The 15,394-nt window shown below is 38.5% G+C and overlaps 2 protein-coding genes across 2 annotated transcripts; both read right to left on the bottom strand.

Moving 5' to 3' along the window:
• Positions 1-97: 97 nt before the first annotated feature.
• LOC126623293 (adenylosuccinate synthetase 2, chloroplastic-like) lies at positions 98-3,176 on the bottom strand. Its single transcript, XM_050292141.1, has 5 exons — positions 2,988-3,176; positions 2,011-2,325; positions 1,250-1,942; positions 670-981; positions 98-531 (listed from the first exon to the last, which is right to left on the bottom strand). The coding sequence occupies exons 2-5, from the start codon at positions 2,314-2,316 to the stop codon at positions 361-363; spliced, it is 1,482 nt and encodes a 493-aa protein (XP_050148098.1). The 5' UTR covers positions 2,317-2,325; positions 2,988-3,176; the 3' UTR covers positions 98-360.
• Positions 3,177-11,145: 7,969 nt separating this feature from the next.
• On the bottom strand, positions 11,146-15,192 carry LOC126623294 (LL-diaminopimelate aminotransferase, chloroplastic-like). The gene is made up of 10 exons (XM_050292142.1): positions 15,003-15,192; positions 14,844-14,920; positions 14,686-14,753; positions 14,228-14,344; positions 13,330-13,392; positions 13,103-13,207; positions 12,950-13,000; positions 12,395-12,715; positions 11,697-11,903; positions 11,146-11,591 (listed from the first exon to the last, which is right to left on the bottom strand). Exons 1-10 carry the CDS (start codon positions 15,086-15,088, stop codon positions 11,298-11,300), a joined length of 1,389 nt encoding a protein of 462 aa, XP_050148099.1. The 5' UTR covers positions 15,089-15,192; the 3' UTR covers positions 11,146-11,297.
• Between the last annotated feature and the right edge of the window lie 202 nt (positions 15,193-15,394).

Below are 15,394 nucleotides of genomic sequence, written 5' to 3'. Positions count from 1 at the left end.
TAAATGTTTAAGGTAAACTAATGAAAATTGTTTGAAAATTTTGAGTTTTAATGATAAGGACAAAATAAAGAGTAAAATGAATAGTACCAGAATTGACTTTTTAGTGTAAAAATGTGATTTTTCGTTAAAATGAACAGTATCAGAAGTTTTTCGTTAAAATTCCCTAAATGTTATTCCCCACAAACGCAGACATTCTATTTCGTCGAAACGGATCCAAACGAAAACCACAAAGACAAACCCAACTACTCTTCAAACTTCAAATTATTGGTAAAAACTTGCAACCCGATGCATTACAAGCAGCTTCGTATTACTCGTGACGGTCTGAAAATCATCCGGAATCTCAAGGAAATATTATGGAGATCATTTGTAAATGAGTGCATCGCGTCCAGGCCCCACACCAATGTAATGGACGGGTACACCAACAAGTTCTTCTATCCTTTCCACGTACTGACGTGCAGCCTTTGGAAGGTCAGAGTAGTTTCTGACTGACGAAATATCTGACTTCCATCCGGGCAATACTTCGTAGTCCACCTGAACATACAAGAGCAATAACGTCAAAAGGAGTTAACCATGAACATTAGGTATCAAAAACAAAATCACTATCAACTATCCTACTGAAAATTCAGTAAAAACATAACATCCAAATAGAGGCGAGTGGCGGCGACATGCCTTTAATTGCTCCAGATCAAGCAGGTCTGCAGGGAATGATTTGACTGGTGTACCATCAGTCTGTTTGTAGGCAACACCCAACTGAATTTCAGGAAGATCAGACAAAACATCAAGTTTGGTGAGATTGAGTGAAGAAAAGCCATTAATCTGACAGCAATACTTCAGAGCTGCTATATCAAGCCAACCACAACGACGAGGGCGGCCAGTAGTTGTGCCAAACTCCTGACCAGCAAACCTAAGAAGATCACCCCCTTGACCCAAGATTTCTGTGGGAAAGGGACCAGAACCAACTCTTGTAGTGTACGCTTTCACCTGCACAGGCGAAATTCAAGTTAACAACTCTACCTCACCATCTCGATTGGCCATTATACTATTTCATTGGTGAAGCAAAATAGATAGGCAAGAAAAAAAATAACTAGAAACAATAACGTAAAAACCTGTATACCGTCACCCGAAAAAATAAAACTATATACAAAAATAGAATTAGTTGGAGAGCAACCCACATTGATGGGTACAAGCCATTCCCACACTTTATCAAATGAAAATCAATTCTGCAACTAAAAGAGTAACATCTACTTACCACTCCAACCAGATCACCCAAAACTCTGGGAGCAATTCCGAGACCAGTGCAAATCCCACCGGCTGATGGGCTAGAGGATGTTACAAAGGGGTAAGTTCCAAAGTCAATATCCAACATTGTTGCCTGACCACCTTCGACCAAAATCTTTTTCTTCTCAGAGATGGCTTCATTCACAACAAGCACAGTATCTGCAATGAAGGGTTCCAATCTCTCAGCAAATCTCTTGTATTTTTCAACTTCTTCTTTGAGCACATGGGGCCCATACTCAAAACCTTGGAACCTTGATGCAGCATCTGATAATAGAAGATCTAGCTTCTGAGGAAAAGTATCCATGTACCTCAAGTCACTCACTCGAATACCATTTCGGTTAACCTTGTTAGAGTAACATGGTCCAATGCCCCTCTTGGTAGTGCCAATGAAAGATTTAGCAAGCTCAGATTCTCGAAGTCCATCCACTATTTGGTGGAAATCAAATAACAGGTGAGCACGATCCGAGACCAATATCCTTCCCTTGCAGGAGACTCCATTAGATTCAAGGCCATCAATCTCTTTAAAGAGCCCTGGAAGATGCACCACAACTCCGTTCCCAATAACACAAAGAGTTTCTTCATTAAGAATACCCGACGGAACAAGGTGAAGTGCAAACTTCTTTCCCTCTGCATTGTAAATGGTGTGTCCAGCATTAGCTCCACCCTGTAAAGATAATAAAACCCATGAGAAAACTGCAAAATTTGGCTATGGTGGTGCGAGTTTTCTGTTACCTGACAACGAGCAACGATGTCAAAGTGCTGGGCCAAGATGTCAACAAGTTTTCCTTTACCTTCATCACCCCATTGGCAGCCCAACACCCCCGAAACCTGGGTTAGTGATTCAATTCGATTAAGCCCCTGGTTAGGGGAACTATCAACACTTAGAGGTGAAGGGGTGGCAATTGATTGTTTCACTGAGCATACGACAGCATTCCTCGGGCGCTGGAGGAGAATAGGTATGTGGTTGTGGGGCCCATAGGAGCGAGGGCTGGAGAGTGGACTGGAGTCCAGGGCTCTGAAAGCAGAGAGGTTGTTCATGGTGAACCCCTGAGTGAGAAAGACAATGTTTAATCAAACAGACTTAAAACTTTGAGATATGAGATAACAAATAACCACATCAATAACAATCTTATTATTATCATGGATCGATCTAATACCCTTTTATTATGTTTTTAGACACAAATCACGAGACTATATATTTCTAGTTTCATTTCGCCTGAATTTATAACCTGCCCCGTCTCTACAGTTTAAGGGATGTTTTCTTTAATCTCAGTTCTTGTCAATCGGTGACGAATAACAACACATACAGACATTATCAGACATTAAAGTTGAAGCCTTCGAAGCAGATGCTACACAAACAAAAAGACACTACGCTTAAAGACCTCAATATCCAGCTTCGGATAATTGACAAGTATCTGCGAACCCTTCCATTATATGCTACAAATTATGACCTTCTAGCTTAGGACCACTGAAATGTGATCAGATTTATTCAGAGTACAACAATGCCGGCAAACACATCCGAAATTCTTTAAGCCGCACGATATGCCCAATTAATCATGGTGTATTAATCAATCAGATAGTAGTACCAAATTTTGATTTATTAACTGTACGTGGAATGAATCTCTGAAACTAAACAGCACCACCGTAAAAAGTATAAGAAAACATTAACCCTAAAGAAACTGGGAGAGAAGAATCTGAAAGGGGAATACCTTTTGGAGCTTTGAGCTACTGGAAGAAAACCCAACAGAGAAAAAGCCTCAAACCCCAAGACTGCTGTGGGATTTGGAAGTGAAGAGCTGAAGAGGGAAGAAGAAGAAAGGCAGCGGCAAAAGAGAAGGTGAGGCAGGGAACCAGAGGAAGAGGAAAGAAGGGGGAAAAAGAGCGGCGGGCTGCTTGTTGGGGAATAACTTTTCATACCCTGGGACACCAGGTCAGCATCAATCACAACCACTGAAGTTTAGCACGTGGCAATTATATTTTCGAATAAAATCTTTGGTGCGTGCAACTCTCTTTCCGGCCCGAAATCGCAATGGTGTCGGATGATTCGTATTAACATTATGCTCCTTCAAGATATTAATACTGTAATGAACAGTACAATATCATATTTGCCTTCATCTTCAACCGAGGGCCAAAGGGCTCGTTTTAGTTTTGTCACAAAAAATTGTCTTCAACCGAGGACCAAAGGGTCATAGGACCAAACATAATTTATTATTTAAATTTAAAAACTACAACAACTTAAATTTAAAAACTACAACTTATATTTAAAAACTACAACTTAAATTTAAAAACGACAACTTAAATTTAAAAACTACAAATTAAATTTAAAAACAACATTAACTTAAATTTAAAATCTACAACAACTTAAATTTAATATTCATAATCAACATCATTTTCATCATCCGCCATTGTAGGAGTACAGTCAAAGATAAACAACTGCCGCCGAGACATAATTTCCCTTTTTTTTCCTATCAAAATATGTCTTACTCATTGGAGTGTAATTCGAAGTGTTCCTTTCCATATTCTTATCATCCATTTCTTCTTGTATTTGTTTGGCCCGTTCTTCATGCCTACACTTCCTTTCTTCCGCCTCAAGGGCATTTTGCTTCGCCATTAATCGCAATGAGGCCACCACTTCATGTTGAGCAGCATAATCAGCATTTGCCTTACCCTTTTCCTTCAACATTCGCGCCTTGTTTCGTCCCATAACCCTAGGTATGGAACATTCACCCGAAGACGGATTTGCTACCCTTGTTTGTTGAATGGTAGGAGATCCATCTTCATCCATATCTGCAGCTGAGGATGCAGTTCCGAACACCGGCATAGGAGCTCTATGTTAAGGTGGATCTTCAAATAACACCCACCCTTTACAAATTTCCCAACAACCGTGAAACTAAAAGGGTTTTGAGCTGCCCTCCATATACAATTCCTCTGCTTGGCATACCTAGAAAATATAATTACAAAAATTAAATTAAATTAATTCATGAAATTAAATGTAATATAATTACAAAAATTAAAGGAAATTAATTTATGAAATTAAATGTAATATAATTAAACATTTAAAATAAACTGTGAAAACACTAACTTCGTCGTAGTAATTGGTGCCGCTTTCATGTCTACTTGCGGCTGCTAATATTGCTTGATGTTATTTATTCAAACTTGGATGAAGATGTTTCTTCCATCTTGAAGAACAACTCTCGTGGTTTCGGGGTATTTGGTGGAATTGTGCCCTCGTAGAACTCTAAATATTTTTTGGACACACGACTCCAAACACCTTCACTTGTTTGAGAAATCCCCCTTACACTATCTTCCGAGACCCATCTGTAAGCCCTGCAAAGAGTTTCATCTTCTTTTCAGGTCCAAGCCCTACCTTTCATTGCAGATGAGGCCATTTTTATTGAAAAAATTGAAGGAAATTATTGAAAAATTGAAAGAAATATTGCAGATGAAGGAAATATTGCAAGTGAAGTGAAGAATTGAAAGAGCTTAACCATATTTATAGAAGGAAAAAAAAGGTTTAAAGTAAAAAAAAAAAATTGAATACAACGGTTAGCTACTAGCCGTTGTATTCAAATTTTTTCATACTATTCGTGTCGGTTATTGTCACATCCTAGCCCGGGCCCCCACCACATCATGGGCTCGACTCCACCGTAACACTATATTGTCCGCTTTGTGCCCCGACCACACCCTCACGGTTTTGTTTTTGGGAACTCACATAAGAACTTCCCAGTAGGTCACCCATCATGGGATTGCTCTCGCACGATCTCGCTTAACTTCGAAGTTCCGATGGAACCCGAAGCCAATGAGCTCCCAAAATGCCTCGTGCTAGGTAGAAATGGAAATATACATATAAGGCTTACATGATCCACTCCCTTGGGCGATGTGGGATGTTACAATCCATCCCTTTAGGGGCCTGACATCCTCGTCGGCACACATCCAGCCAGGAATTGGCTCTGATACCAAGCTGACACACCCCGACCTGGGAAGGTTAAAACATGCTGGCCATCACCGTGAGGTGACGTAACCATAAGGGTAAGTGATGTAAAAAGTGAATAATTTCAAGACTAATTGAAACTAATTATACTAAATAGTGAAAAAGTGCGCAATCATGGGAAGAACCCACTACAATTATTCAGAGTGTAACAGACAATGAGACTACAGAAGAGTAGTCAAAGTAACTAAAGTACACTTATTACATAACAATGATAAGTTCGTACGTCTAAATAGTAGAGAATGTCAAAACTGCCGAGATTCCTTAAGTGCCACAAAGAGTACAGCTATCTAGGTCTTGGAGGGGCGAAAAACAAAGTTGAGTGGGTCAGCAAAACAATGCTTATACGAAATCCTTTATTTTCGAAAATACTAACCCCTCGCCGTAAAACAAGTATAGTTCCTTAAAACATACTACTTAGGTATGTAAGCAATAATTCAACAGCATTATAATAGTATTATAACCAGAAATATGTCAAGTCATGATGTATCAAATCCACAATAATATAATCATGTGATAATCAAATATAGCTAAGTGCTCATCCATCTAGGCTGACACACGAGTTCGAACAGATAATTTCTAACATGAACAAGACTAGGTGTAATCAATGTGCTCTAGTATTACAATCACGTGAAGGCTGGTGCAAAAGCACAGTCACATACAAGTCGGATTGCCTAATGCAATCTACCCGACATGACTGGCACCTAACTTGGATCCAAGGCGAGCGAATGGTGCGATGTGAACATACATGTGAAGGACTGGCCTTGGCCCTAGGGTGAGTACTAACACCGGTGCAACAAGATGAGCATGTACAAATATGTATGAATGTCATGACAGTAATATCTCAACCATATAGCAGCATTTATCACAAATATATCGTAGTTATCAATTATTTGGCAATATATATGTAAAGTGATGTATTTATGCAATTCTAGAAACTATAAATACGTATAGATATAAAAATAAACTGCCCACTCACAAGTATGTCGCTGGGTCGTAGCCCCCGAGCTTAGCTTGGCCTCGAACGTCATCGGGATACGTTTTCCCCTATATGTGAAATAACTAATTTCGAATTAATTAAAGCACATATACGTAAACCTAAATAAAACCCCCATAGTTTGCTCAAACCTAGGGTTTAAATATACCATCGTGACTTACTCAACGTCACGAACATCTCCATATTTTAAGAATAAATTATGGACCATTCACGCACTTCCACACCCCGGCAATGGCATGGCCAAATGCGCCCCCACATGCAGGCTAGTGCCGTTAGCTAGCCTGACACCGTTAGGAACATTCCACGAAATATTCCGTTAAATGCTAACAGAAGTTAACGGAGTTTCCTGATGCCGTCAGGAATATTCCGTCAACCTTGACGGGATATTCCGTCACCTTCTTCGGTAACCCTCGCCGTCGCCATCGTCTACAACTTGATTTTCGTCAGATTTCTGGGAAAATTTCAAATTGACATAACTTCTTCATTTCTCATCCATTTTTAATGCACTTTCTATGAATTTGAAGCTAATGAAGTGTAGAATGGCGTTATACCTGTTTGGAGTCCAAAAAGTGGACGAATGTGGTCGAAATCACCTCGAAAGTTCCGGCCAAACTGGAACTCTTTGAAACTCGGTTGTTTCGAAATGGCTTCTTCACCAAAGTTTCACTAGGGATCTTGGGGAGTTTAATGGAAGCCTTCAAAATTCCTAAAAGTCCGTAACTCGATCCCAAACACGATGAACTCAAAGCATTGAGTTTGAACCTCACGAGTTTGACGTCGAAAACTCGTTCATTCCGGGTTTCAAGAACATGGTTGTGTTCATGAAGATGAGAGGAGTACAATGGTGTGGTTTTTGGGTTTGATATGTGAGGTTTAGGGTTCATTCAAGGGATTTGTAGAGAGGGAGAGTATACGGGAGAGAGAGAGAGAGAGAGAGAGAGAGAGATAGTCCATTTTTCTCTTTTTCTGATTGGTTGCTGCAAAGAGGGAGTGGATGGGATTGGTGGATGACATAAAAGGGAGCACGAGATGAGCTAAATAGAAGGCTAGGGATAGAGTTTTAGATTTTGTACAAAAAAGGGAATCGAAATCTATCCATAACAGTGTTTCTACACTGATAGAAATTCTCGTATACTCGTAATAACGTGTACAATTTAAATGTGATAACGAGAAATAAAATAAAAGCAATATAAATACGTCCATGTCACTTGACAATAAGAGCATGGAAATCATTTCACATACTCGGGGAGGAATTACATAGAAAACTAGGGATGGGTAGTTACAGTTATAACCGACACTATTGCAATTCAAATTACCATAACCGACATGAATAGTAATTAATCAAAAATATTCTTGTCTAGCCGTAATATTTAAATCACTATTCCTGTTGGTTATAACCGACAGGACATCCAACACATTTAAAAAAAATTATGGCCATCCCTTTGGCCCTTTCAGATTCTGTGGGGCCCACGAGCCATTTGGCCTAGCCCTCGGTTGGAGACGGTTTTCGGGTTATTTTTGGCCCTCTGGACCTTTCGATTGGAGATAGCCTAATGCTCTCCTAAGGCTATCTATACTTAAAGAGGGTCAAAATGTCATGTTTAGTCTTATAGTTATGTAAGAAATTATATTTTAATAAACAGTGTCAGACCATATTTTATACCATCTCCAACATAGGGTACCAAAATGTCATAGGCCAAACATAGCCTTTTGAAATAAACTCATCTCCAACCGAGGGAGTCAAAGGGTCATAGGCCAAACATAACCTCCTTAATCATTTATTATAATATGGTTAATTAAATTAAACTACCATATTAAAATAGTAACTCTCCATATTACTTCTCTTTCTCTTTCATCTCTCTTGTTTTGATCTTCCATTGCAATTTGTCTTGAGTTAGAAAATGGTCCATTGAAACACCCTTTGGCATAAAGAAAGCACAATAACGAAGAAAGTGTGCTATTCTTGCACCTACCATAAAGCTATGCTTAACATTCTGACGCCAGTTAGCTGTTGGAGGGCAAGTGGGCTAGGCTGGAGGGCTGGCTGGTTGGAAATGGCCAACCCACTGGCCTGATTTGGGGGTTTTGGCCCGGTAGAGCCCACAAGCCTTTTGGTCTAGCCCTCGGTTAGAGATGATTTTCGTGTCATATCAAACTATTTTTAGCTCTATGGTCCTTTGGTCGAGTTGGTTGGAGATGGCCTAAGGTCTCCATTTTAAGGACCTGTGAGGTCATTTGTCATATAAACCCTTATATTAATATGATAGTGAATTAATCAATAACCTTAAATTGTCATTGTTACACCCCCCCCTCCCGGATAAACCTCTAAAGAGGTGAATCAGCCGCATCTTCCTCCAATCAACAATCACGTCTGCCTTCAAATGCCCATCTGGGTTTGTTCCTTCCAATTGCTCCCATGTTGCCGAGCCAATTCCAATCAAGCTCTTCAGTTGTTCGCTTGCACTAAATGGTCTACAAAAGCATTTGGTCCTTGTGGACCAGACACATGGGCTACTTCGCAAGGTTGGGCTATTCAATTCAAATCGGCAGAGGTGGTCAATGTCTTATTCTAGGGCATGGTGGCAACAGTTGCAGAAAGTTAGGAACTCAACGAAGGGAGGCTTCGTGGTATTTGACTTGATGTTCCAATTTGGCTTCCTACATTTCGACGGCGAGGGCCCAGGTTTTGGGCTTGGCCGAATAGATGTTGTCGTTGCCATGGAGATGAGGGAGAGAGAAGGAATTGAGGGGAAAGAGACTGGGAAGGGAAGAAGACGGCTTGACAGAGGAGGTTTCACGTATGAATTCTTTTTTCTATTTCTTTTTTAATTGAGATTATTATTCGTGTGTCTCGTTTAACCATATTAGTACAACAAAGAACAACAAAGAATAGATACAATGTCATTTAGTACTACAGTTTAGAAATATTCATTTTTTATTCTCGCTGGAAACAAATTAGAAGCACATTAAAAAAAAAAACGGTTATAGTGTGTGAAAATGTATGGGTTATCAAAATGCTAATTTTCTTATGACAATAAAATGAGTGACCATTACAAAATTTCAATATTTATTTCATCTCTTTAATAATATGTAAAAATGCATTTTTTATTTTGCTTTTTTATTACAACAATAATCTACACTAAAAGACATGAGAGAGTGTTTGAATCTGGAACATAATGGATTGAAACACTAAGGCAATCCACCACATGTGTAAAAATGCATATTAGTGTATATTTTTTTACAAGAGTAAATTGTAACAATGGTCCCTCAACTTTAATCAAATTTGAGCAATAGTCCCTCAATTAAAAATCCATTACCATTGGTCCCTCAACTCATCAAAATGTGTAGTTATGGTCCTTTTCATTAACTTCGTCAGAATTTTGTCAAAATGAGTTGTGTTGGAATGACCATTGCTACAATTGTGTTCCGTCAACTCATCAAAACGCATAGATATGGTTCTTTTCATCAACTTTGTCAGAATTGTGTCAAAATAAGTTATGTTGGAATAACCATTGCTACAATTTGGTTAAAGTTGATGGACCATTTCTCCAATTTGATTAAAGTTAATGGACTATTTCTCCAGTTGGATTAGAGTTGAGGGACCCGACCCATGGTAATGGACTTTTAGTTGAGGGACTATAGCTGCACGTTTTGATGAGTTGAAGGACCAATGGTAATGTATTTTTAGTTGAGGGACCATTGCTCCAATTGAGTTAAAGTTAATGACCATTGCTACCATTTACTCTTTTTACAAAGATAAATTGTTTGTAAAAATTTCGTTTAGATAAATTTTGGTGCTGGCCGAATGATCCAAGATGATGCTTTAGGCCTAGATTTGTTTCTGTCTAGATTTTTCTTGTTGGGTTGTAGCCCTTTCCTTTGTTTGAAAAGAAGAAAAAAAAAATTGATGACAAGGTGAACATGAAACCTTATATACGAGCTAATGCCTAAGCCCAGATTTCATCACATTGGCCAGAGAAAAAACCTTGTCAATTCCATGAAGGATTAGACGTTGAAAGAGACAAAAAATATAGATGGACACAATTCCATCAAATTAAAACGTCATAGTGATTTTGTTTCTTGCGTAATTTCTCTCTTTTTTGGTAGGTTGTGTTGTAATCATGTAATCCAACATGTTGAACTTATCCTTTAGTTTTTGTTGATATGGTCTTATGAGTCTTATTTTCTTAGTCACCAATGGACTCAGCATTATTATTTGAAATAGAACGAATGCTTATTATTTATTTACAGATGAATCATATTGTAATTTTTGTTGGTTTGTACATCATTTGTAGGTTATGCATTAAAATGTCGGATCTTCATTTGAAGGTCCATATTTTTGTTATTAATTAAACTCACTCGTAGTATGAGGGTCCCTGCATTCCTCTTGGTTCGTCTCTTTCTCTTGGTCACCAAAGAATGCATAGTCATTCATCTTTACATTTGATGTTAATGTGGAGAATAAATGAATGCGCTTTTATGTTTAAATCTCAATTCTTAATAGCAATATAATGGTGAGTGCTCATATATTTTTGGCCGCTTTTACGTTTCAAACTAGTCCGCCTACTCATTTTCAATAATTCACCTCTTTCCATGGTCTCTCTCTCTCTCTCCTCCATCTCCTTCTACATTCGGTCCCTCTGTCTTCTCACTCCTCACTCTCGTACCCCGAGATCTTGGTATCACTTTTGCAGTGGAGATCAAGGTAAAATATGATACCAAGATCTCGGGGTCGTTTCTCAGGGTTGCCGGCCCAATATCTTGTATTTACAAGTTAATTAGTTGAAGAGTTCGAAATCGAATGATACATTTTGGAATGTGCGGTTGATTAGTTGTGCTAATTATCGAAGAGAATTTAAGTATATGATGCTAAATAAATCAATTTCTGCAGCAGCTGAAAAATGATTTGCATTTCCTAAAGACATAGAAATAGAATCCACAACGTTGAACATAAACGGAGCAACTGTCGATTTTATCTTCGAATCAAAATATACTAGACAGCAGATACTAGCCTCGCGAGGCAGACACTCCGGCTCACTTGTATAATTGCTTGAACCTTTTGCAAGCTTCTAATACATTTTTCCGGTGACCAAAAGCGCTAACCCTGACGAAACCTTCACCCCCAAATCCGAAACCACTCCCAGGTGTGGTGACCACATGAGTCTTCTCAAGAATCTCGCTGAATACATCCCATGAGCTTCGGCCAGGGAAGTGCACCCACACATAGGGTGCATTCTTCCCTCCATACACCTTAAAGCCAAGAGATTCAAATGTCTCCACTATTATTTCTGTATTTTCTTTGTAGAAACCAATCACCTCACGCATAGCCTACAAGGAGTAGAAATCAAACAAATGTAACCAAAGCTTGTAACAAATGCAGGCGGATTTCAAATTTGAAACTTTACCAACGAATCAAGACACATAAGAACACACCTTAAGGCCTTCTGGTGAAAGGCAAGCAAGACCACCAGCTTGGGATATATTGGATGCACCATTGAAGCAAGTACAAACAATGCGGTTGAAGTCCTTGGCAACAGGGAATCCATCTGAAAAGAGCAATTGCTTTGGAACAACAGTCCACCCCAGACGAACTCCTGTGAATCCAGCATACTTACTGAACGATGATGTCTCAAGCGCAACCTGCAATGGCCACACAGAAACATAATACATAAATTAAATTTTGCATATTCATAAATATAAGAGTCCCTAGAGGTCGCATTTGGTGTGATGGCAAGTGCCTTCGCCCATGAGCGGTAGGTCTCGGGTTTGAGACTTGGGAGCAGCCTCTCCATAAATGGGGGTAAGGCTAGCCGACATTCACCTCTCCCAGACCCTGCGTAAAGCGGGAGCCTTGTGCACTGGGTACGACCTTTATAAATATAAGAGTCCAACAGGGTTTGCTTGTGAAAAGTGAAATGACAGACGAAGGAAATTTCTAATGTACAATGCATATTCTTAGCCAACCAATCTGGGCCAAGTCTGACTAATTTTTATAGTGGAGATGCACCATGAGAAACAAAACTGTGTACAGCATTATTCTCTACCATATTATCAAAACTTTCAGCAGGTAAAGAGAGTTTTTAATAAAACAAAGAATCAAGAGCCCTGCAAATATGCAAATTATAGATTACCTCTTTGGCTCCGGGGATTTCAAAAATTGAGCGTGGATTGTCATCTGACATATACATGGCATATGCTGAATCGTATACTATGATTGACCCATTATCCTTAGCAAACTGTACCAGTTGTGTCAGTTGCTCCCTTGTTGCAGCAGAACCAGTCGGGTTGTTTGGTGAGCAGAAAAATATGATATCTGTTCGAGCAACACTGCGTAAATCAGGAAAGAATCCATTCTCAGGAGTACATCTCATGTACTCAATATTTCCGAACTTCTCAACATCTTTCTGATACTGTCCAGTCTGGCCCATAATAACACTTGAGTCTACATAAGCCTGCAAATAAGAAAAGTAAACTCTCCTAAGTTTTAAACAGTACTTGAACACTAAACATTAACAGAAGAAGATGGATCTTTCTTTATCCCAATCTCTGTCCAAAAATCTTTATTCAGAGTGTAATCGTGTACATTAAAAATAGCAAAAAGATCCTACCTAACATGACAATAATAGCAAGAGAGACGAGAGATGACAAGATAAACAGGCAACTAAAGAATAAGTATGAAAGATTACCGGATATGATGGATCTTGCACTGCTATTGTGACATTAGACCCAAAAACAACCTACCATGGTAGAAACAAGGCAAATCCCGTATAAGCACAGTTATAGTCTGAATCAGTTAACATGAAAATATATAAAATCATGATACATAGAAAGCATGAAACCTGAAGGCGGGATATGTCACATTTTGCACCATCAGAAACAAAGATGTCATCTTCCTCTATGCCAAGGTTGTCATAAAATGTTGAGGCAATTGCAGCTCTTAGTGGCTGAACAGATTAACAATCTGGCTTAGCCTTCAGTACCACTAATATTATATATGGGAGGATATAATTGCATAGAATAACTTAAAAACTCGTCAACTAGCTAACTTATTGAGAAGGCCAAATACCTTTTCACCTTGTTCAGCTCCATAACCACTGTAACCCTCTAGGGTGGACAAAGCATGTGCCCTCTGCAAATCAGAAACAATATGGATTTAGAAAGACAAATGCCGAACAACAATATGTTACACTTTGTATTTTTTTTTTTAAGGTAATACACATATAATGATGTGTTAGAATGTGTATAAATCCTTGACATAAAGCTGCTCATAACGCATGGCTAATGTACCACAAAAATAAATATTTTCACTTTTCATAGAAAAAAAAAACTTTTCTTGGTTTGGATAAAGAGCCTATATTTTCAAAGGATAACATATGAGAACAAGATAATCTACCGTATGTGGTCTGAGAATAATTGGCGGTCACTAGATTAGATTACCTGGTTTGGCTCAATCAAAAGGTTGGGTACTTGACTGTCTCAACACTTCCAACTCAGCCAAAATCAAGCTCAGTTTACTCTAACAATGAACTTGACTTAGTCGGCTAGCAGAGGTAAAAATAAATGAATCATATAATCAGAGATCAAGAATCTTAAAAAAGGCAACCCATGTTTATTGTTTGGGTACTTCCACATTAACGCTCGGGCTGGTTAGGTTGATGTTAACTGCCTCAAAGAAACATACGAGCTTTACATAGAAATAGAAACACATTGGAGACAGAAACAAAGCAACATCAACAAAATTTTAAGGAGGAAATGGCTACATTCCTTGATCGCCATTTGAATAACTTTACACATTTACAGACATGTATGCTGTCTCTGTTGCATTCTGTTGAGAGACAATTTTTCCGAAAAATTGTCACTCAACACATTCATACATACGATCATCCAAAAAACGAAACTGGCTTTTTCATTTGATTCAATCATGTCTGGGATAACACAATATTAAAAGTGACAATAAAAGATACCTTAGCCATTGCAGAGGTTATAACTTCTGGAATGGGCTCAGTAGTGTCACCAATCCCAAGGCTAATCACTTGTGCATCAGGGTACTTCTGCAAGTGTGCAGCCCTTCTTCTAGCAACCTATACAATTCAATGTAATGTAAAATCACAAACAAACCGGGAAACAGCAATCACTATAAGGAAAACTAATGAAAAGGTACAGCAATAAGTCAAAAAATACAAAAAAAAAAAAACCACACTAAGCATTAACATTTAGCCTCTACAGTAAAATTTAACGACTAGTCTTTCTTAAGTGTGTAAACCCAACATTTTATTCATAATCATATTACAGACGCAGGTTAGATATATCGTTGCAGTAGCAATTGAACAAGTAAATCAAAAGGGTAATGCCATATTTGAGAGACCCAGCTGAGAAACCCAACACCAAGCCCCAAACCCAGCAAGTGAAATTCATCACAAACCTCTGGAAAAAGATACCCAGCTTGAAGTTTGGCTATGTTGACATTCCGGGACACATGGGTCTTGTACTCTTCACATTAAAAATTCAAAAAAATTAGAACTTTTCACATTAAATAAATAGATTCAGAGAAAAAGAAGAGGGGGGGGGGGGGGGAGAGACCGGTCTTCTCTGCCTGCGGAGTGGCGACGCATTTGCAGATGCTGATGGCTTTTGCTGGAAGCGATGCATTATTAGCTCTGCAAAACATTAAGTGTTAAAATGTGTTTGGCGGCTGAGAAAATTGGAAGGAAAACGAGTTTATGAGTGGGAACATAGTACCTGGAATTGAATGTGAATTTGTGGTTGGCGAAGAAAGCGGAGGAAGACGACGAGATCGAAATCTGCAGCAGCGAAGAAGAAGACATTTTTGGATTTTGAAGAATCGCAGAAAGTGTCGGATACTACAGTACTGGTTAGCTCTCGGCGGCGCTAAAAAGCAAATGAGGATAAAGGCGTTGCCTAATAATTTGGAAGTGCTTTTAAACAAGGAAGGCTTCGATTTTGTTTATTTTTATATTAAAAAATCAATTCTAATATTATTTATTTTATTTTTTATTTTTAAAATTCATAATTTTCAAATTATTTTTATTAATTTTTCTTTTAAATAAACACTTAAAAGTACTTAAAATGCTTAAACATATTAATACTTGTTTTTTGCAGAAAATAATTAA

Source organism: Malus sylvestris, chromosome 5 (assembly GCF_916048215.2).
Source record: "Malus sylvestris chromosome 5, drMalSylv7.2, whole genome shotgun sequence".
NCBI lineage: Eukaryota > Viridiplantae > Streptophyta > Magnoliopsida > Rosales > Rosaceae > Malus > Malus sylvestris.
This window is presented reverse-complemented; position numbering and strand designations above follow the sequence as displayed.